General features: G+C 44.5%; 1 protein-coding gene across 1 annotated transcript in view; it reads left to right on the forward strand.

Moving 5' to 3' along the window:
- The first annotated feature begins 221 nt into the window (after positions 1 to 221).
- ITGA2 (integrin subunit alpha 2) overlaps positions 222 to 22,343 on the forward strand; it is a 596,388-nt gene continuing 574,266 nt past the window's right edge. The window contains exon 1 of the mRNA XM_085631250.1: positions 222 to 531. Coding sequence (XP_085487376.1) covers positions 483 to 531 — 49 coding nt within the window. The 5' untranslated portion in view covers positions 222 to 482. The remainder of the gene's footprint in view (positions 532 to 22,343) is intronic.

Genomic DNA, 22,343 nt, shown 5'->3' on the forward strand with positions numbered 1-22,343 from the left:
ATTTGCCCTCGTGTTATAACGCTGCTGATCGCCCCTGCCCCCCGCTGCGTGATTACACCACCCTCCCCTCACTGCGGTGTAGAGGTCCATATTAACTAGGTAGCATGTAGCTGGATGTATTTTCAGAGTTTGCTGCCACGCCTTCCTGCACGAGGTACAGCGAGAGCCGAAGAGTAAAGGTGTGTCAGAAGTGAGCAAGGGGAGCAGGGTGGGGGGCAGGGGGAGGTGCGAGCGGAGCTGCCTGCCGAGGGGAGGAAGCGCCGGCCGCTGGTGTTCCTGTTGTAACCCGACGCCGGCTGCCTGACCCTCCCTGGCTGCAGGAGCAGAGACACGCTGCCGACACTGCCGCAGCTGAGCGGTCACCAGCGGTCCCTTCAGACCGCCGCCGAGGGCTCAAGGCTGACTTTATAATCACAGACCTGAAGCTACACCAGCGCGCATCCACACCTGGTTCCCGCAGGACAGAGGCGCAGCCTGCAGTGATGAGGACGAAAAGAAGCAACGGGCTGTCCCTGCTCGTCTGCATCCAAGGTATCGTAACTTGTCTGCGGTATTTACCTTTGCATCACTCATTGTTATTAGCAGTTCGAAACATGCTTGCCAAGATTTAAATCCTAAAATAACAACTTTTGGGGCCATTGTTTTCGTGTTTCTGTGTTTTATCACGCTCCATGCCTCTAAGTGATTGCTGGTGGCAGCCTATAAAACCAGCCCACCGTGCATGCTATTGCTATTGCTACCTCACTTGCAGAGTTCTCTTAATTAAGGAAGCAATACCGAACATAATTACCGGGCAGAACAAATAATCAATGGCACCACGATGGCTGGAGCATGAAATGTCACCAGGAACGAGACGACGACTCTTGGCAGGCGCTGTAAAGTGCTTAGGGCAGCTTCCCTTGGCACATACCAATAGTCTCCCTTTGCACGTGTACCACATTGCGTGATGCGCCTGCACGTTGCCCAACGTGGGCACGCTCTGCAATCCATGCCGTGCTAGCAGGGTCACCGGACAGAGTGGCATTCCTCAGAGAGTCCAGGGTCGATTTATTGGTCCAGGTTCGGCCGAAACGAGCTGCATGTGCAGGAGTGTTCACAGATGTGCTTCTCGGTGTAGGATTTGTGGAGGGTCAAGGGTCGGCATACCCTCCAGCACCACCCCTCCCTTATTGGACCCAGGTGTGTAATTGCTCGGAGGACTTGCCACACTGCAGACAGCGTGCGTTCTTCAGAGCAGGAAGTGCATCTATATGTCTGTTACCCGACGAAATCGTACTCATTTTATCGAACTACAGAAGGATGAAAGGCTGAGTCTACCCACCCCGATATCCCCACACAGTCACCATGAGGTCGAGCACAGAGTCCTGGACTGCATTCATTAATTAGTACACTCAGCGCCATAACGCCTGGTATACTCATTTGGATTGTAAAGCGCACACTGTTAATTACATTGTTCTAGGTGCTGTCGAGAGCAGCACCAGTGGTACGTGTGAGAGAGGTGTCCCCTGTGGGATGTTGTGCTGCATTCATTGCAGACAGGGAGGGTTAGGGCAACTCTAGCTTCTCACGATGTGTGATTAGTGGGCCAGAACACTGTTATACCCATGTTAATGGTGTTTGTAAGGCGCACACAACATCAATGAATTGCTTCTAGGTGCTTTTCTGAACAGCAACAGTATTAAATGTGAGGGTGGTTTGCATAGTGTGGTTTTAAGGTGGGCATGCATTGCTGGCCGGGTTTGGTGGATCAACTCTAGATTTCACGGTGTGTGACGAAGGGGTACTTGTCACTTGTCATACACAAACATGTCCAAAGGCGAGGTCACGATAGGCGAGCGAGACACGGTCACGATAGGCGAGCGAGACAAGGTCGCGATAGGATAGTGAGACAATGTCACGATAGGTGAGCTTTCAGTTCTACCAAGGCTCACAGTGCTAGCGTCAATGTAGATGTTCAGATGAAGGCCATTCACAAAGTGCGACCATCAAAGCTCATCTTTGGCGTTGGTTTTATGGGGCGTTGGCTTGATATAATGCAAGTGGGCAGATGATCGATGGCATTTAACTGTTTTTGCAGGTATATGTGCCTGGAGCCAACAACACTATTTGTTCATCTTTAATGTACACTGGAAGAGCACACTTGGAAAACTGGAACTGCATTGCTTAAAGTGAAGCTGTGTTAGAGGCGACCATTCAACAATCAGCTTGTACCTTTTGCCATTTTTTAGTTTTAACATGAATTGTAAGGGGTGCATCACCCACGCGGTCCTCTAAGGGAATGCAGAGACTTAGCATGGCACTTGCGTGGCACAACATCCTACTGTAGACAAGGTGGGTGATCGTAGGGCAGCAGTGGGCATGATACCAGGAGGGTGGTCATGCAAGTTTGAAGGTTTGAGAGGTGGGTGTGTGTGTGTGTGTGTGTGTTTGTAGCTCACCCAAAGGCGAGAGGCCACATCCTGTACCCTTGTGTCTTGTGCGCTTTCATGAGCCCAGCCTGCTCCTTGGTGACATTTTGTGGAGAGACAGGGGGCCACATCTTCAGCTCCACACTCATCTAATCAACAAAATGGTAATTTGTTGGGTCAGTGCTTGGAGTAGGTGCCGCCCTGTGTGGAACTGCTGTGTGCCTTGGCTCAGGTGTGCAATGTCTTGCGAAAGAGCAGGTGGTCATGGACCCTTGCTCAAAGAAGCAGAAAGAAACTTCCAAGACATTGCTGTCTTGGCGCAAAAGATTGAGCCTCCGAAGGTTTATTTGAAGCTGGGACGTCATTTTGTGATGTATCATTGGGCTGAGTGCTTTGTTGGGGCGAAATGTAAAACGTTCACCCGGAGGAAGCGGGGCCCTTTTCCAAGTAGACCGGGGTGGACATAGCAGCGCTATACACCTGCCAGGATAAACACCACAGGCGGCACTTCAGAAAGCATTCGAATGGACCTAGAATAACGCGCTTCTCTCATAGGGAGGCGTTTACCCTGCGTCAGTTGCAAACACTTCTGGAATGCTGAAACGGACACAAGCAGCAACCACGATATAGTTAATGTCCTGGAAATGATGTTATAAGCTTATAACTGTAAGCATAGCGAAGTACCATGTAAACCTCTGTATTACCCTTTAGCAAGCTCTAGGCAAACAGTTGTGCTCACCTTCATAAAGTAAGCCGTTAGCGGGCGGAGGCGGAGAGGGAGCTGTGCACGCGCTTGTGTGTCAACACTTCCGTCTGAACAGGAGCTGTGAAGGAAACCCTTCTGGAATGCGGAAGCGGACACGAGCAGCAACCACGATATAGTCAATGTCCTGGAAATGTTGTTAACTGTATTCATTGAGAAGATCCATGTGTAAACCTCTCTATTACCCTTTAGCGAGCTCTAGGTAAACAGTTGTGTTCACCTTCATGAAGTAAGCCATGAACGGGCGGAGGCGGCGCGGGAGCAGTGCACGCGCTTGTGCATCAACAGTTCCGCTGAACAGGAGCTGTCCATGCTTGTTCTCCCAGCGGCTGAGCATGACACGCGTGCCAGTGGAATGTCTGGCTGCCGGGCATGCAGTTCGAAGGAGCAGCAGTAACATAGATCCTTCACTGCATTAAGCATTGGCAAGACCCTGGCAGCTCTAGAGTGTTCATTTCAGAAACAGAAAGCCACCCCTCTGCCTGTTTTTATCCAATCCAATCCAGCTGTGCGCTGTGTACCTTCACCAGCTGTTCATCAGTTCTTACCCCAAACTGAGCCCTCTCACTTCACGTTTTGGCTTTATATTGTCTTAGTAGTTGTTGACGTTTGGCTCAATGCTATGTTTTTAAAACACATTCAGTACAATTAGGCTGTTTTAATGCACTTACCCTTTATTTTAGTCTTAGGGTAACCTCGTGTCATGTTACCTTTAATTAAGACTCCGTACACTTATCTGACAACGCTGAAAGTGCACCTGTACCCTCTACACACAGTTGCCAATGCACAACGGAACTATTTTACCGTTTTAGGTGTGTCTTTCATAAAGCTCTCTTTCACTTGATGTTTTATGCACGGATCTTTTCCATTCACATCGGTAAAACACAATTATAAGCTATTTTATATCACACGCTTCAGGTTGAACTCCATACATCATAGCCTAGCGGCGCCTGCAGGTTTTACTAAAAAGGTGGAGCAGAAGGGTCCCTGCGGCTGCGATCTCCGATCTCCGCAGGACACCCTTCACTTCGTGCTGTTATGCCCGTATTATACGCTCCCAAGGAAACATTTTTTAAAAAGAGTTTTAAAAAAAGGCTGGTTTTAGACAGGCCAAGGTAGCTTTACTGTACCTGAAACTTTCTGCAGATATTTTAACATTGTACTGTACTGTAAACTTTCTAAGAGTAGCGATGCGCCTTAGGAACACAAAAGGGGATATGTGAACTGTGTACTACAAATGGTTTTTTTCCCTTTTTTATGATACTGGAGCACTTTAACAACCTTTGGCTGTTTACATAATGCATATGTACTTTATTGAATCTGACTCATTATCAACGTTAGGCCCCGCGTCCCCTATGTATTACACACGCACTTTTAGTAAATTACATAATTTTAGACGTGCTTTCTGATCTACTGAGGAAGTCTGGGGGGAAAGTGGAGCGCTGTATGTACTGTATTGCTGTTTTAACCAGAATAACTGCCCGTTTTTCACATTGTAATGTTTGTCTCTTTTTATCTAATGGCTTGTACTGTATTTTTTATCTGTGTTTTTATGGCCGTAATAAAGATTCTTCTTGATCTTGATATACACGTCTGTGTCATGCTATTATTTTTTGGAAATGGTGATTTTATATGATGCTTGCTTATTGTGGGTCTTCCCAATTCCAGGGGTTTGCAAAGCATGGTTAAGTTGTGCATTTCTGTTGACAGCATTTCGTTTGCATGCCCAGTCTCAACCCTAAGAATCCTATCACACAAAGCCACGAAACAAGGCGCAAGAACATCAGGAGCCACCAGACATGGGTCACTCGAATCAGCACACTGTTGTTGACAAAGTAACATACGTGCGTAAATCGTCCTCAGCAAGACAACGTTCAAGCGATTATGCCCACGCGTAACACATCCTAATCAGAATACATTAGCACTCAGCACACTCATACAGCGAGCATCCATATATGGCCAGACACAGACATGACCAATTCTGTCTGGAATGAACGACAAGCGAGTTTGAAGAAAAAGTGTAAAAAGATAACGAGCAAGTGTGAATACAGAAATACCTCAGCCTCTCCCAAAAAGTGAAACAAAGCCACCAACACACGCATCAAGTAGCCTTACAGAAAAGTATTTGCACCTCCTTACACACAAAAACACTCTCCAGAGATATGCCCACATGATGATAAGCTTTGACACATCCAATAGACCAAGCTATTTTGTAAGTGAAAGCGCTTTTTCGTTAACTGTGTCTCTGTGTGCCTGGATGAAGAGGTGGGTGAGTGAAGGTGACAATGCATCAGTGTTTAGATGGCTGAATGAATACATTAAAAAACGAGTGAGTGCATGGATTATGGATCCGTAAGTGCATTGATGGATGAATCAGGTGTAAAAGCATGGGAGAATGGCTGTGATAATGAGTGACCGCACTAATGGCTGAATGCATGGATTTAGAGAGAGTACAGCAAATGTACAGACTGAAGCATCAGATAGAAGTATAGATAATATTATAAATATGATAATAATTAATTATGTCATGTCAGTGCAAGTATTTCACCTGGGTTGGGTACCAACATACAAAAGTTGCCCACAGCATGTCAGGGATTACCTTAGATTTACCCTGTCACCCAGTAATCCTAGTGCATGTTGAGACTCGTATCTTCATTCCTTAAACTAAACTGCATATTGAGATGTGCCCATCACTATATTACTTTTTTGTATGTTCGAATTTCCCACATATTTTGACTGCACCATCATTTCGCTATGCAAACTGCCTCTGTGCAAAGTGTATACCCCTAGGAAGGTTAATTGAATCATTTTTAGGTTGCGCCTGTCAGACAGTATAACCTGCCGGGCTGTTAAGACCTTTTGTGGGCTAGATCAAAAACTTACAGTGTTCTTCGGGCCTGCTCATTGCGTCCGGTGGTTGGCTTTATTGTCAATATTATTTCTTGATTCTTTTTTCTTCGCTTTCTTTACTTCTCTTCGCTTGCACCTCACCCTGGTCGTAGCCTATTTACCATCCTTTTGATTGGCTGACTTATATCCTTCCACTGCTCACATTTATGGAACTGCTGTTTCCTTTGTCTTTAGCATTCTATGAGAGTGTGTGTTTTCTAACTCTCTCCATTGTTTGGTGCTTCACCTCCAGTACATATCCACTACTCAAATTACTTTCATATTTTCACTATACTTATTCGCCACTAATCCTTTATAGGTTCCAAAGTAGCGTGCTACTCGCCAAAAGAGCGCTTCAACACCCCTTCAAGGGTAGCAAGCACTATATAAATGCAAACCACTTGACCTTACCTCGCTGCCATACACTCCGAGCCCGCCGTGAGGGGAACGGCCAGCTTCAGGTTTGCACCTGCAACGTCCTGCCAGCCTTTAACTTCGCCGTGAGGGGAACGGCTTTGCTAAACTACTACCCCCAGCATCCCCAGCGCCCGACGCCTGCCGCCGCTGTCATCAGGCAGCGCCGGGGCGCTATTTGAGGCGGGGAGCTGCCTCGCTGCGCGGGACGCACCACTTGACCTTACCTCGCTGCCATACACTCCGAGCCCGCCGTGAGGGGAACGGCCAGCTTCAGGTTTGCACCTGCAACGTCCTGCCAGCCTTTAACTTCGCCGTGAGGGGAACGGCTTTGCTAAACTACTACCCCCAGCATCCCCAGCGCCCGACGCCTGCCGCCGCTGTCATCAGGCAGCGCCGGGGCGCTATTTGAGGCGGGGAGCTGCCTCGCTGCGCGGGACGCGCGCGGGCCGCGCCCGGGCGAAGCCCGGGCCAAGGGCGGGCCCGTCCTTGCCCGTCACTGCCCGGTGGTGGCCGGGGCGGGGCCACCCCACTAAACGGTGTCTTTTAACATCGGTATCCCCAAGGTACTGTGGACTTTGTTTTCTAATTTATTGCAACCTTTTATTGGGTCATTATCCCTGGTTGTTAAACTCTGTTCCTTCCTGCAACAGTTCTGCGGAGCTCTGCGGCAGTGGGCCCCCCTGGTTGCCCACCATGTTTTTATTCTGAGAGTGTAATGTAGTCACTGTCCATTGTCTATTGTATAATAAGGTCTATTTCGAAAACCTGCAACTCTACCGGGCGTAGCCTGTGCCTGCTTGTGTTTGGGCAGAGCCGAGTCTGTCCACACCCTCTGGCCTGTCATTCATATTTTTCTTGTGTTCGTTACCTCCGCAGGCATTTATTTATTTATTACAATAGTCCGGGGTTTGACAAGGGTCCTGTCGTTCTATTCCATTTTTAAAAATGCCTCTAAGGTCAGGTAAAGACCGCACTGTTCAACTACATACCTCCAAGGGAATAGTTTCCGGACCATTAGATGCCTTTATAACTAGAGCTACCGGGATTCTAGAAAAAGAAATAGCACTGACCGAGAAAAGGCTCTCTTTAGATTTAGTCAGTGGTAAGCGTTCCTCTATAGGAACACTGGCCTTAAGTTCTAGCCCCGCAGCCCAAGCTCCGTCTAATTATTCACATTCCATAACGACAGATGCACTGATACATGTTGTGGGAGATGGGGTGGATTCTTTACATTTGTCACATAACCTTGACTCGAGCCCTGATGTTATCCAACATAACGGGTCAAACACTAGTGGCACGGACAGAGGGGACACAATCAATAACTCGGTGTCGAAACAAATAGAAGTGTCCGACCCCGTTACAAAAAAAACCAGCAAAAGGAAATATACCCAAAGCAAACAAGGGGGGAGAGTACAGAAGTTGCCCAAATTAAATGCTGCTAATCAAACCAATGCTGCTGCACCTCAGCCTTACAATGCTACATACCCCCCCATGATACATTCCAACGTATTGTGCCCCTCTTTAACCACCATTGGTTCATCAGACCCGTGCCCCACTTGCTGCAACAGCGATGAAATCCTTCTGGTAAAAATGGAGGCTATGTTCAAAACCCTTTTGCGCCCCGTCCTGGAGCAAACAAGGTTGATGACCATCAAATTAGAAGCATTGGAATCTGTCGTGAACTCGAATAAGCGCCTACTCCACAAGTTAACTGCCCCCCCCGTAGTAGCGGGGGCCCCCATCTCCCAGCCAAACATAACTAACAACACAGATAATATATGCCAAGGTACAACAATGGGGGTAGTAAAAATATCTTCGGCACAGGTGATTCCCAAGGATTTAGACAACACCGCCGGTGCTGATACCCTGGCGCAGGAATCTAGGAAAAACGCCGCCAAGACAACAATGCAGAGAACTCATACCACGAGGGTGGACGACAGGTTAACAGTTGCACATAGCTCCCCATCCCTGCCTCTTCTAGGTAAGCCAAATACTATCCGTAACCCTACAATTCATAACAGGAGAAATATTGTTAAGGGCGCCCACCCTTGCATTGACCTACCCCCAGAATCTAACCTATATACCATTGTGCTTACTGGGGTAGTGCCCATTAAGGAGGGTGTCAAAGAGACAGATAGGGATCTACGTAATAAAGTAGTATATTGGCTGAATAAAAATCGCCCTCTCCCGCCATCAATTTCAACTGAAATCCTATTAGTGAGGAGAGTTGATTGGGTGGGCTTTGGGACCAAAGACTTAGAGGGTGATTGCATTTTAGTCTCGTTTAAGGATCCATGGGTAGTAGAGTCCATTCGAAGGGTAGCAAGGTATGCAAGAATGGGGGATGTACAAACTCTGGATCTTGCTTATTTTTACCCCGATAGACATCCTAAACCTACAACCAGCCCCCGCCATAAGCGATTATTAGACAAGAGGCATTTGTTTGTGAGAACACCTTGTCACTCCCAACATCTCCAACTCTTCAATCGATACGGTCCTCTTTCTGATCTTGAGGCTGTCGATTGACTATACTTATCATGCAAGGAGCACAGCACAGTGGAGAGCCTTAGGAACGTAATACCTGTGCCCGGCGGGGTGGATCTTTCTATGGGGCATGTTGTTGGGGGGGGCCTACTGTCAAATCCTATGGAGGGGTCTGTTGAAGCTACCACAGAGGACATTTCAGAGGTAATCAAGGGGTCGGTTGGTGTTTGTTTGACCCCAAGACTTGAGCTACGGGCTGAACCTGAGAAGGTGGTGGAGACGTTCGTCCCCACCGAGCCAACGATCCAATCATATCAAATTAACGTAATGTCCCCCCACGACTCTCTCAAGATGGCTTCCTGGAATGTGGCAGGGATCAAGGGCCGGCTACTCTCTGAGGAGTGGCTGGAATTCATAGATTCCTTTGATATCATATTACTCCAGGAAACCTGGGCTACGGCCCCAATCCACAGGGTTGGGTTCATTAATTTTTGTAAACCTGCGATCAGAGGTAACAAAGGGCGCGCTTTAGGGGGCCTACTTATTTGGGTGAAGCAATCCCTGGGAGTCCAACTAACAGAAATTTTTCTTGAACATCAAGACCTCATGGGCATTAAGTTGAGCAAAGCCGCCCACAGGGACTTGTTCTTCATTAACATCTATGCACGAGGCCTACCTGGAGGCCGTTGCCCTGGCATTGTCGATGTAGTTGATAGGTATCTTGACAGTTCAGGTAGTGATAATTTGTTTATCCTTGCGGGCGACTTGAACTGTACCTTTGAGCCGCTCCAGGCAGTCGGGGACAGTTGGGGGTCCTCTGAAGATGCAGTTTGGAACATTCCTGACCTGTCAATAGATAAAATCGCCAAAGGGACTGAGGCAGCTTTGAATTGGATGGCCCTATGTTTGAACAGGGGCTTAAGGGCAGTTAATGGCCGTTCCCTATCTGATCAATGTGCCAGCAATACTTTTGATAATGGCTTAAGGAAAAGCCGTATAGATTAGATCTTGCTAAAGTTGGAACTTTGGCATTATATGATCGATATGGAAGTGGTATCCCGCCCAGAAAGTGACCACAACCCCTTGTCGCTTAGTTTAAGGTTTCTGGGATCTGATAGATCGAAGAACCCAGACAATGTTACCACAGGCGACCTCACCTTGACCAATGACAGAAGACGGCTGAAATGGTCTAGGATAGTGGGTGATGCCACCCTCCACGAAAGTATCACACAATTGGTCACCCACTCGATGAACGAACTTACGGACATTGTGCCTGAGGGGGCTGGCCTTGATCAAGTCACCAAGACCCACGAAGGTTGTTTCGAACAGCTTAAAATTCTTTTATCCAGACCATACTTGGCAGTCCCGCCAAAAAAACTATGTTCCCGCCAGAAATGGTATAATGGGAAATGTAGGGAGGCTTACAGCCAATTAGTCAAGGCGGTCAAGTCACGGGTTATGGTAGATATTAAGTTAGCCAGGGCCCAGTATAAAAAAATCCAGTGGGAGGCTAAAAGAGAGTGGGAAGATAGGCATTGGTCCGATCTTCTGGATGCTTCGACATCCAATAACCAGACGAAATTCTGGGAATTGGTGAAATGGGGCAGGGACCCAGATTTGAAAATACCTTCTAATCATGTCCTCCCCGGAACTTGGGTGGACTTTTATGCATCCCAATTTAGGTCTGAGATCTCTGCACCCCTTACCCTGCTAAGTGATGAGTACACACTGTTGGACCACGGTGGGGTCCTGTTCTTTTCTGAACAGGAAACAGAATTAGCATTGGGTTTGACCGAATGGGGGAAGGCTCCTGGGATGGACCTAATCCCCGTTGATCTGTTTAAATCCAACCAAGGACTCTGGATCCCGTACATCACTAGGCTAGCAAATGCAATTGCCCAAGGAGCTAGAATTCCAATGAGCTGGAAGGGGGCCGAGATCCTCCCAATATATAAAAAAGGGGACCGGTCCAACCCGGGCAATTACCGCCCGATCAGCCTTATTGATTCTCTCCAAAAGGTCATCGCTCGAATGATCTTAGGCAGAGTTCAGGGATGGATGGTTTCAGAGTGCATTTTGTCCCCTATGCAAGCAGGCTTTAGAGCTGGTATCAGTACTATCGACCAGGTGTTTAGATTTTGCCTGATGTACTGGAAGGTGGTGCTGTTAGGTGGGGGGAAGATTTTCGCCGGTTTCATTGATCTAAAGGCTGCTTTTGACATGGTTCCGAGGGCCAAACTGTGGTGTGTCTTGAGAGACCTAGGTTTACCCCCGGAACTTCTGGATTTAATCGTCAAATTGCATGAGGACAATTTTGCCAGGGTTCGATGGGGCAGTCAAGGTCAAGTGACGGACAGTTTCCCAGTAACACGCGGGGTCCGTCAGGGCTGCGTCCTGGCGCCCACTCTCTTTTTGCTATTTATTGACCAGGTAGTAAACTTTTTCAATACTTTTCCAACAGACGCTCCCTCCCTGGCCGGGAAGAAGTTCCCCATGCTCATCTTCGCTGATGACACTCTGCTCCTCTCAAAGACCAGAAGCGGTTTACAACGGGCATTGAACCGCTTCGAGGAGTTTTGTGTCATCAGCGACCTGAAGGTTAACGTGAGCAAAACTAAGTTTATGGTATTCACAAGGAATACTCCGGTTCGGAGCTCAGTAATGATGGGTGGTGCCAACTTGGAACAAGTAGACCATATGTCCTACCTAGGGGTTACATTAGATTTTCGCCTGCGATGGAAGGAGCAGGTAGTTGTACAGCAGCTTAAACTGGCCCGCCTAACTGGCTGTCTTGTCAGGGAACAAAAGAGATCCATCACTAAACGAGTGCACCCCGCGCTAAAAATCTACGATGCAAAGATCAACGCTGCTATTTTATATGGAGCGGATCTTTGGGCGTACACGGATCTATCTAGCCTGTTTAAAGCACAGTGCAAGTTCCTGCGGAATTTAGTGGGGCTTCCTCAATCAACCCCATCTATACCCCTTTGTTTGGACTTGGGATGTAATCCAATCAACGAGATGGCGAGGTACAGATTGGTGGCCCTTTGGAGACGGATTTGGTCTTCCCCCGACCTTGTCTCATTTGCTAAAGAGCTTGCCGAGGTTAGGTCCCTGGAGGGTTCCGGGAGAATTCCATGGCTATGTACGGTTAGAACCATTTTGGTCCAAATGGGTCTGGAACAGTTGTGGTTGTCTCCTGGAACTAATGTGTTTCCCTCCAAACCAGAATTTAAAGCACTGTACTGGGCCTCGGTCAGACAAACCCTAGTGTCTGTTTCCAGCTCCACTAGTCTAACAGGCAGGTTCCTGGCTAACAAGCTGGACCCTTCCCGCGAGAACTATTGGGACATTATTACCAGGCCGTTGGATAAGAAACTCTACCACCAGTTTCGGGTGGGTTCTCTGCCCCTGAACACATTTGTTAAAAATTGGGGCACGGGAACAACCGAATTTTGCAAATGGTGCCCTGGCCACAAGGAGTCAGAGGGCCACCTTTTATTTGCCTGCCCCAAGTACCATGACCCTCGCAAAAAATGGTTAAAACCTTTGTTCCTACGCTTTACTTGTGGCAGGTCCGCTGAGGCTATTCGGGTACTAAAGACCAATACTTCAGAGTTGTTTGTGGTGAGCACAGCGAAATTTTTGGGTTGGGCCTGGATTATTAGAGCCCAAAAATAGTAAGGAGTTGCTTGATCATACGATTCATTTTTAAAAGTTTTAATCTAAAATTGGATATTGTACAGTATCTTAAGATGGTTTTATTTATTGATTTTATGTTTTAATAAGGAACTGTATACACAAACGGATCGTCTTAATACAATTGGGATGTTTAACTGGGATTATTTTTAAATGTATAGTTTATATTGTGTGTAAATTGGTCAGCATGTGGTGTTTATAATGTATGAATTTATCTGTTTGTGTAAACCTCGTTGTCTTTTGTGATTTTATTATCGAAATAAAGACTTTAAAATCAAAAAATCAAAAAATGCAAACCATTTCCCCTCTTCTATCCCTCCAGTATTCTTCTCAATCCAAATAACTGACTAACATATCCACCGCTGAAATTACTTTCATATTTTCACTATAAGAATTCACCACTAATCGTTTAAGGGTTCCGGAGTAGCGTGCTACTCGCGGAAAAAGCACTTCGATGCCTCGTCAGGAGTAGTAAGCGCCATATAAATGCAATTGCAATACAATACAATACATACCAACCCATGCGGTTTTGGTCCCTCTCCTTTCCCTTCCTCTCACCATTTTGTGCTGCTTTCGTATTAGATGCTTAATCCCAACCTCACACGCTTCACAGGTTTTGTTTTTCAATTTCTAGTCCCCCGATGGACTTAAGTTTGCCGAATCCAGCCACTGCGCACACCCCTTTGCTTCACTACCTTCGCTCCTTCCACCCCCTCCTCAATTGCTCTTTTACCCTTCACTGTCCTTAAAATGTTTTTTTCTCACTTTTTTTGGAGGGCTTGGCATTTGCTGCCAGGTTAATAAGAAATGCATTTTTGCGCAACAATTTTTAAAAATGTATTTACTACTCCAAGTGGCGTCCGCCATCATGGATGGGTAAACAAAAAAAATAAATAGCCACTCGTCAGTCAGTAGGTGGATGCCTGCCTGCTGACATATATTAAGTGTGCATACGCCATCAAGCATGGGCATGCAAAGTGAATGCACAACCGACATCATGATGCATGTGTGCTAATTGCACGCGGCGTCTTTTATCTTTTTTCTGTTGGTGCTCTACAGCACAGGCAAAAGAATTTTGCATTTGCTTTTTGTTGATTCTGAAAACATCAGGAAAAAAAGTGGCTAAGCCAATAGATCACAAAGGTGGGGCCAATTGGCTTTGTCGGAGTTTGTTTCTCTTCTCTTTAAAGGATTTCTTTTATTTTCGAATTGATAGTAACTATTGGACAGACATTATGATTAGTGCTGTTATTGTTCAATGCTGAAAGAGACTCAGGAAGGTGTCTGTTGGCTTGAAATGGATCCCAGCTACAGTGTGCTCCCAATTATTTTGTTTGCTGTTTAGCCTGCCTCGGTGGTGGCTATCTGGGTAAAAATGCCAATATAATAAATTCAGAGCTGCAGGGAACGAATTCATTTGTTTCAGTCTGGGATACGTTACCGTGGCAACACAGTGCTGGTTGATCCCTCCCGGAGGCTTCCAAAAGGTGGGCCAAATTACAACTCCCTCCAAGGTGCCGCTCGAGGCATAGACGCTGGAAGTAGGGGTGCTGGGTTGCTGCAGCACCCCCAAAATAACCATGCTGGAGTGTAGAAGATAAATGATCAATAAAGATGAGTTTACATTTTGTGGCATATTTTCACATTTGCTGTTTGTCCAAAGACAAAGGTTAAACGCCAGGCTGAATCTTCTGTTAAACTGGTTCTAACTTTTCTTTCTCTAACTGCAAAGTGAGAGGATTTTGTAAAAGTGACCTATGTAACAATATTGTTGGGGTACAGAGAGTGAAAGGAAAAGCTGTAGGGTGTCATTATTTTCTAAGACACAACAACATTTAAATATCTATAAATAAACTATATATATATATATATATACACACACATATATATATTCACTGAAAAAACCATAGGTTTCACACATGTTATAGTTAGCTGTACATTTCACTCGTAAAAAATCAATGAAATTCCCCCGTTATAGTTAGTGCAGGCAACTATAACTCACGCGACCGCAATCCTCTGCTGATGCTAATACTGTATTTAGACACTTATTTGCCCATGTCTTCTTCCATTAAATTTTAGTTATACATATATTACAAATATTTTTTTTTCATAAAGACACATATGTCATCAGCAGAAGATTGCGGTCGCGTGAGTTATAGTTGCCTGCACTAACTATAACGGGGGAATTTCATTGGTTTTTTACGAGTGAAATGTACAGCTAACTATAACATGTGTGAAACCTATGGTTTTTTCAGTGAATTTGCAAGGTTTTTTAAATGCTAATTCCTAACTATAACGTGTGTGAAACCTATGGTTTTTTCAGTGAATTTGTACGGTTTTTTAAATGCTAAGTTACTTTACGCCATTCGTAGCGTGCGCGCCCAGTTAACGCAGTTCGTTGCGTGCGCGCACGGTGCGCTTCGCGCACCGCGTGCCCACTTTACGCAGTTAGTGCCGTGCACGCACGGTGGTCACGCGGTGCACTGCGCGCACCGCGTGCCCACGTTATGCGGGATGGGCCATGTACGCACGATGCGCTTCGCGCACCGTGCGCACATGGGGGACATATTATGCGCATCTTTGTAAAATGTATTCTTATTAATTTCACAAAAAGAATAAGCCATGCGCTAATGGCGCCCTTCGGGCTCCATTTGCACACGGGGTGGGGAGAGTGTGGATAATTTTTTTTTTACAAAATTTTTACCGTACGCGTACGGTAAGCGTAATCGCCGAATTTCCGAAAAAAATATTTTTGTTTGGGGCTTGGGGGTTGTTTGGGGACCCCTATATCAATGCTGGGTGGTTAGGATCTGAAGAAACTGCCCCTTTAGACATTTTTGGGCTTCATTTTTGCTGCCCAACTCTGAGAGCGAGAGAGAAAATGGCGGCCGCCGCTTCCTGGTTTCGACCGATTCGAATGTTTACTAAGATCTAAGAGCCAATCAAAATCGCGCTCGCGCACGCCACCGTACGCGTACGGTAAGCGCACCGTAAGCGCACCGTAAGCTGTCACAGATATATATATTGATTTAAATGCTATTTTCTCAGAATCTACTGAACAGATTTACACCAAACCTACAAAAGGCACTTCCTTGACCTGAGGACTACCTCTCTGCCAAATTTCAAGTAATTCTGTTCAGCCGTTCGGGCTGTAGCTGTGTCTAAAGGTCCTATGGAAAAATGCATGGGAAAAACGCATTTTGGGACCCCCCTTTTATCTCAGCCCCCGCTTGACGAATCCCCCCGAGACTTTTAGGGTAGGAGCGGAGCGTAGCGCCCCACCTATTTTGAAAAATTCGCGAGGATTCGTCGACCGGCGCCAAAGTTATTCAAAATAGAATGTTGCGGTTTTCCTATGGAAACGTGGTCCTAACTATAACTACCTACTGGCGACCGCCAGTAGGTAATATATATATATATATATATATATTATCTACTGGCAGTCGCCAGTAGATAGTTATAGTTACAACCTAGTTTCCATAGGAAATCTCAAAATTCTATTTAGAATAACTTTGGCGCCGGTTGACGAATCCTCGCGAAATTTTCAAAACAAATGAAAGTCTCGGGGTGATTCGTCAAGCGGGGGCCGAGAAAAAGGGGGGGTGCCAAAACGCGTTTTCCCCATGCATTTTTCCATAGGACCTTTAGTCGCAGCTACAGCCCGAACGGCTGAACAGAATTACGTGAAATTTGGCAGAGAGGTAGCCATAAGGTCAAGGAAGTGCCGTTTGCAGGCCTGGTGTAAATCTGTTCAGTATTTCCTGTGAAAATATCATTTAAAAGCATATCAATATCTATACGGGCGCACCGTGCGCGCACTGTGCGCGCACCCTGCCGTGCGCGAGCGCAATTCTGATTGGTTGTTAGATGTCGGTAAACATTCGAATCGGTCGAAACCAGGAAGTGTCGGCCGCCATTTTGTCTCTCGCAGTCTGAGGGGGTGAAAAACAAAGGTGGAGAACGTGGAAAGGGGGCAGAGTGGACAGTTCCTGACCCCCTAGCCTTGGTCAGGGGGTCACAGAAGGACCCCCAAGGGAGAAAAAAACATTTTTTTTTTAAATCGCGAGGTGCGCGCACCGCGCGCGCACGGCACGTACTGCGAACCGTGGGTGCTCGGTGCGCGAAGCACACCGAGTGCCCACAGCGCGCGCACGGTGTGTGAAGCCCCCCGTGCGCGCACGGTGAAAAACCTGGAATTTTTTTTTTTTATAAATACATAACTTAGCATTTAAAAAAACGTACAAATTCACTGAAAAAACCATAGGTTTCACACACGTTATAGTTACGAATTAGCATTTAAAAAACCTTGCAAATTCACTTAAAAAACCATAGGTTTCACACATGTTATACTTAGCTGGACATTTCACTCGTAAAAAACCAATGAAATTCCCCCGTTATAGTTAGTGCAGGCAACTATAACTCACGCGACCGCATTCCACTGCTGATGACGTCAGATATTACATCACTGATGACATATGTGTCTTTATGAAAAATAAATATTTGTAATATATGTATAGCTAAAGATTAATGGAAGAAGACATGGGTAAATAAGTGTCTAAATACAGTGATGTAATATCTGACGTCATCAGCAGTGGATTGCGGTCGCGTGAGTTATAGTTGCCTGCACTAACTATAACGGGGGAATTTCATTGGTTTTTTACGAGTGAAATGTCCAGCTAACTATAACATGTGTGAAACCTATGGTTTTTTAAGTGAATTTGCAAGGTTTTTTAAATGCTAATTCGTAACTATAACATGCGTGAAACTTATGGTTTTTTCAGTGAATATATATATATATAGTTTATTTATAGATATTTAAATGTTGTGTCTTAGCAAATCCACACTCCACGGCTGAACTTAACGGACAGGTGTCTCCTTTCGTGCCTGTGGCTGCACGACATCAAATTATCCACCAAGAACTTCTCAAAAAGAAGAGGGAGCACTCAACAGGTTTGTAAATACTGTTTATTTACTGCAGACGTGTTTCGACAAAAAGTTGTCTTTCTCAATGCCTTGGTTCTTGAATGTTCAAGCAGTGTTTGTACCGTGAGTCCACCCTCACTCTCATTGGTTGCTCTTGATCCAATGAATTTAATCTGCATACACCAATCTCCATGGTCTTTAAGTAAGTATTGTTCAGACATTAACTCCAAGTCCCATAATGACATCCGGGTGCATGCTGATTAAATGGAGAACATCCACTGGACCGATTTCACATTTAAATACATTTTTACAATTACCTTCATCATGCCGTACTATGCCATATCAGGTGAGCAGTAGTCCCAAGCATGCACATTTGGTAAATGCACTCACCATTCTCGTAATGGTGACACTGTGTCATAGAAATGTTCAATCTCCATGGAGATTGGTGTATGCACTCGAATGGCATTATGGGACTTGGAGCTAATGCCAGAACAATACTTACTTAAATACCGTGGAGATTGGTGTAGGCAGTTTAAATTAATTGGATCAAGAGCAACCAATGAGAGTGAGGGTGGACTCACGGTACAAACACTGCTTGACCATTCAAGAACCAAGGCATTGAGAAAGACAACTTTTTGTCGAAAAGCGTCTGCCGTAAATAAATAGTGGATACCAACCTTTTGAGTACTCCTGCTTCGTTTTGATAAGTTCTTGGTGGATAATTTGATGTCGTGCAGCCACATGCACAAAAGGAGGCACTAGTCCGTTGAGTTCAGCTGTGGAGTGTGGCTTTGGTGGATAATTGAATGTGCTCGGCTGGAACGCTGTGTGCCAAAAAGACGAGACATTTCCATGACACAATGTCTCCATTACGAGAATGGAGAGTGCAATTACCAAATGTGCATGCTTGAAACTAGTGCTCCCCTGATATGGCGTAGTATGGCAGGACAAAGGTAACTGTAAAAATTAATTTAATTGTGAAATCGTTACAGTGGATGTTCTCCATTTAATCAGCATACACCCGAATGGCATTAAGGGACTTGGAGTTAATGCCTGAACAATATTTACTTAAAGACCGTGGAGATTGGTATATGCAGTTTAAATTCATTGGATCAAGAGCAACCAATGAGAGTGAGGGTGGACTTACGGTACAAACACTGCTTGATCATGTAAGAACCAAGGCATTACGAAAGACAACTTTTTGTCGAAACGCATCTACCATAAATAAATAGTGGATACAAACCTGTTGAGTGCTCCTGCTTCTTTTTGAGAAGTTTTTGGTGGATAATTTGATTTCGAGCAGCCACAGGCACGAAAGGAGACACCCGTCTGTTGAATTCAGCCGTGGAGTGTGGCTTTGGTGGATAATTGAATGTGCACGGCTGGAACCGCAGTGTGCCAAAAAGGCGAGACATTTCCATGACACAATGTCACCATTACGAGAATGGAGAGTGCAATTACCAAATGTGCATACTTGGAACCACTGCTCCACTGATATGGCATAGTACATCAGGATGAAGGTAATTGTAAAAATGTATTTAATTGGGAAATCGCTGCAGTGGATGTTCTCCATTTAATCAGCATGCACCCGAATGGCGTTATGGGACTTGGAGTTAATGCCTGAACAATACTTACTTAAAGACCATGGAGATTGGTGTATGCAGTTTAAATTCATTGGATCAGGAGCAACCAATGAGAGTGAGGGTGGACTCACGGTACAAACACTTCTTGAACATTCAAGAACCAAGGTATTGAGAAAGACAACTTTTTGCCAAAACGTGTCTGCCATAACTAAATAGTGGATACAAAGCTGTTGGGTGCTCCTGCTTGTTTTTTTAGAAGTTTTTGGTGGATTATATATATATATATATATATCCACACATGAAGCACATTTTAGGCACTTTTGAAACATGTGGAAAATAAAGTTTTTAATAGGCTCAAAGTTAAGCTGTTAGGGATCAATGCAGTTCTTAGTGAAGCTCTGTTCAAACCCTGTTAGCTATGGCACAAACAAGAAGCAATTTCCAGTGGAAAAGCATGTTAAGTTCATGCTCTATCAAAATGTTAAAGTCAAGAAAACAGCGAACTAAAATTCACAATCCAGTTTAGAAAAGTAAAGAAATTTTTAGAGAGCAAAAATACATCAAAACATCAAAAAATTGGATAAGAAGAACCAGATGTTTGAATCTTAAAAATATTAATGCAAAAAGCACCATATAAAAGTCCAAGCATACAGTATCAGTACACGACTGGCCAGGATGTAGGCGTGATTTGAGGCCGATAGCAATGGAGTGAAGGTCAGATATGCAACTCGGGTTGTATCAGTACTGCAATAGTATTATTATAGAACAAAATATGTTATTCACAAACCTGCCAGTGTAACTCTCCACATCATCCTCTCCTGTCTTTTCTATGGGGAGATCCTCACACATGACAGTTTAAACCTGGATGAGACCTGGGGGAGTGGCTTGGAAAAAGGGACACACTTACTACAAAATGGGAAGAGTTTAAGGAAGGTTAGGGAGGGGATTACTGAGGGACAAGCCCCCACCTACAAAAGATTGAGCCCATTGCTATTCTCAAACTGCACAAAAAATGTGGCCAAGCCAGCAGAAAATTATTCCAGCTCAGAGCTGGAGTAAGTCCAGCACCACACATGGCCAACCACTGGTGCTGCGATACATTCACATATAATAATAGTGATAGGGGGTTACAAAAAAACTCTATAGGGAATAATGTAAAAGGAAAGTGAATTATTTAAAATAGTTAAAAATATAAATAAATATATTTTAATGTTAAAAATATCTAATATAAAAACATATAACATTTTTAATTGAAAAATATTTTAACAACCCTTATTGAATTTATAAATGAAAGTAACATTATTTGTATTAGAATATAATTAAATTATGTTAACTATTTCTATACATCACTTTTAATAATTATTAATGCATAATATTTTATTTTTACTTTAGGTGTACATTTATTTTTTAATTTAAATGTTAGAAAAATATTTTAATTTAACACATTTAAATTATTTAAACATTCAATCCAAAATTAACGTAAGTGCTGTTGAATATTTTATTTCAGTCTACATTTAAAATTAATTTACATTAATATTTTACTAATTAATAAAGATGAATAACCTTTTAAAATGTTCCCTATACTTTTCCATAAGAGGACTCCACAGTTGAAGTGGACATTTTCTATGGCAGGGTGCTGCAGTAAACCCACAGCTACGCCCATGGAACACCTCCCTGACGCAGCATAAGGAAATGCAGTGACTTGCGCTGCATTGCCTTACACCATATCTACAAGGCCATGAAATGCCACACAAAGTGGCTTTGCGTGGCCTCGTAGATATGGGTCTGCACTCTGGGCCACCGTAGCGTCATAAAAAGTGACGCACGTTGCTGCACCAGGGTCTTGTAAATAAGCCCCATAGTGTCATAAATAATGCCCCCTCGAGCCCAAACATAAGTATGTGGTAATTGATCATTAGTAATGCAAAAAGATGTATATAGCACTAGTAACATACAATAAAAGATATCAATAAGTGCACTCAAAGTATAAGCTAATATGTACATATCAAAAAATAATGCAAATACTTTAGATAAAGTGTCAGCTCAATGATACCAGAATGTGATAAAACGATTTAAAACTCTTTACCTTTCATCTCCATAATTAAGGATACAATGTGCAAAAATCTGCTCAGGCCATAGACAATAAAAGGCGAACTATCAATTAAAAATAATCGAAGTGCTGGTTGAAAGGTGCAGAAACCAGAGGTAAGACACAGAGGTATAATCCATTTGTGTCTGGAATTTGAGTACATTGGACAGAAAAATAAGATGTTCAATACTTTCAATGGCATTATTAGTGCACAGATCGCATAAGGCCGCACAGTCTGAGTCATTATTCCGCATAGCTGCATGCATATTGATTTTAAGGACTCCAAAATGCAAGCTCATAAACAGAGGCATAGCCAACGGTGGTTGAATAGAATCTACATATGCTTCATAACTAGTAAATTACATATGATGAAACTATTAGTAAAGGAGCCGAGAGAAATATATCTGTGTGGGACAAGATGGATACATTCCCAAAATGCTGCCCTTTGGAACTCTGGGGCATATTATCTACAGTCCGCGATAAATACCGCAAAGTGCGCTTAACGCGATTTTAATTATCACCGGCTATGGCTGGATTTCATCGCTGTGTCAGCGGCGTATTAGCAACGCTTAGCTGACAGGCGATGTGAAATCCTGCGATAGACTGCGATAATGAACATTAGCGTGTGAAATCCTGCGATGATTTCACAGCGCTAATGTCAAGCTTGGTAATCCACCTTCCATAGGCATTAATTGCAAGTCAGGTTTTATGTTAGCGCCGCCTTGGTAATGGGGCGATGAGAATATCACCGCTTTAGCGGCTAAAAGTGCTGCTAAAGCGGCGGAACTGCCCGTGATAATATGCCCCTCTGTGTCTTTGTACAAGGCCTATCCCATAGATCGTCTAGGCTCAATTTCCAATACCATTGTCAAATTGTTGGAACCATGGAAGATTGGTGGTACTGGCCAAAGACAATAACTCCTTTAAAGCTTCTCTGTATACATACAGCTCCTCAGTAGTCCACAGCCTAACCCCAAATAAGAGAGGTTGCGGGGCAGCACAGAACTCAATACATTTGAGGTGGATGTCCTAGAATAAGGAAAATAAACGGGTTCTCTGGGAGAGATTACTCAATGATTTTATGAAGT

This window comes from Triturus cristatus, chromosome 2_1 (assembly GCF_964204655.1).
Source record: "Triturus cristatus chromosome 2_1, aTriCri1.1, whole genome shotgun sequence".
In the NCBI taxonomy this organism is placed as follows: Eukaryota; Metazoa; Chordata; class Amphibia; order Caudata; family Salamandridae; genus Triturus; species Triturus cristatus.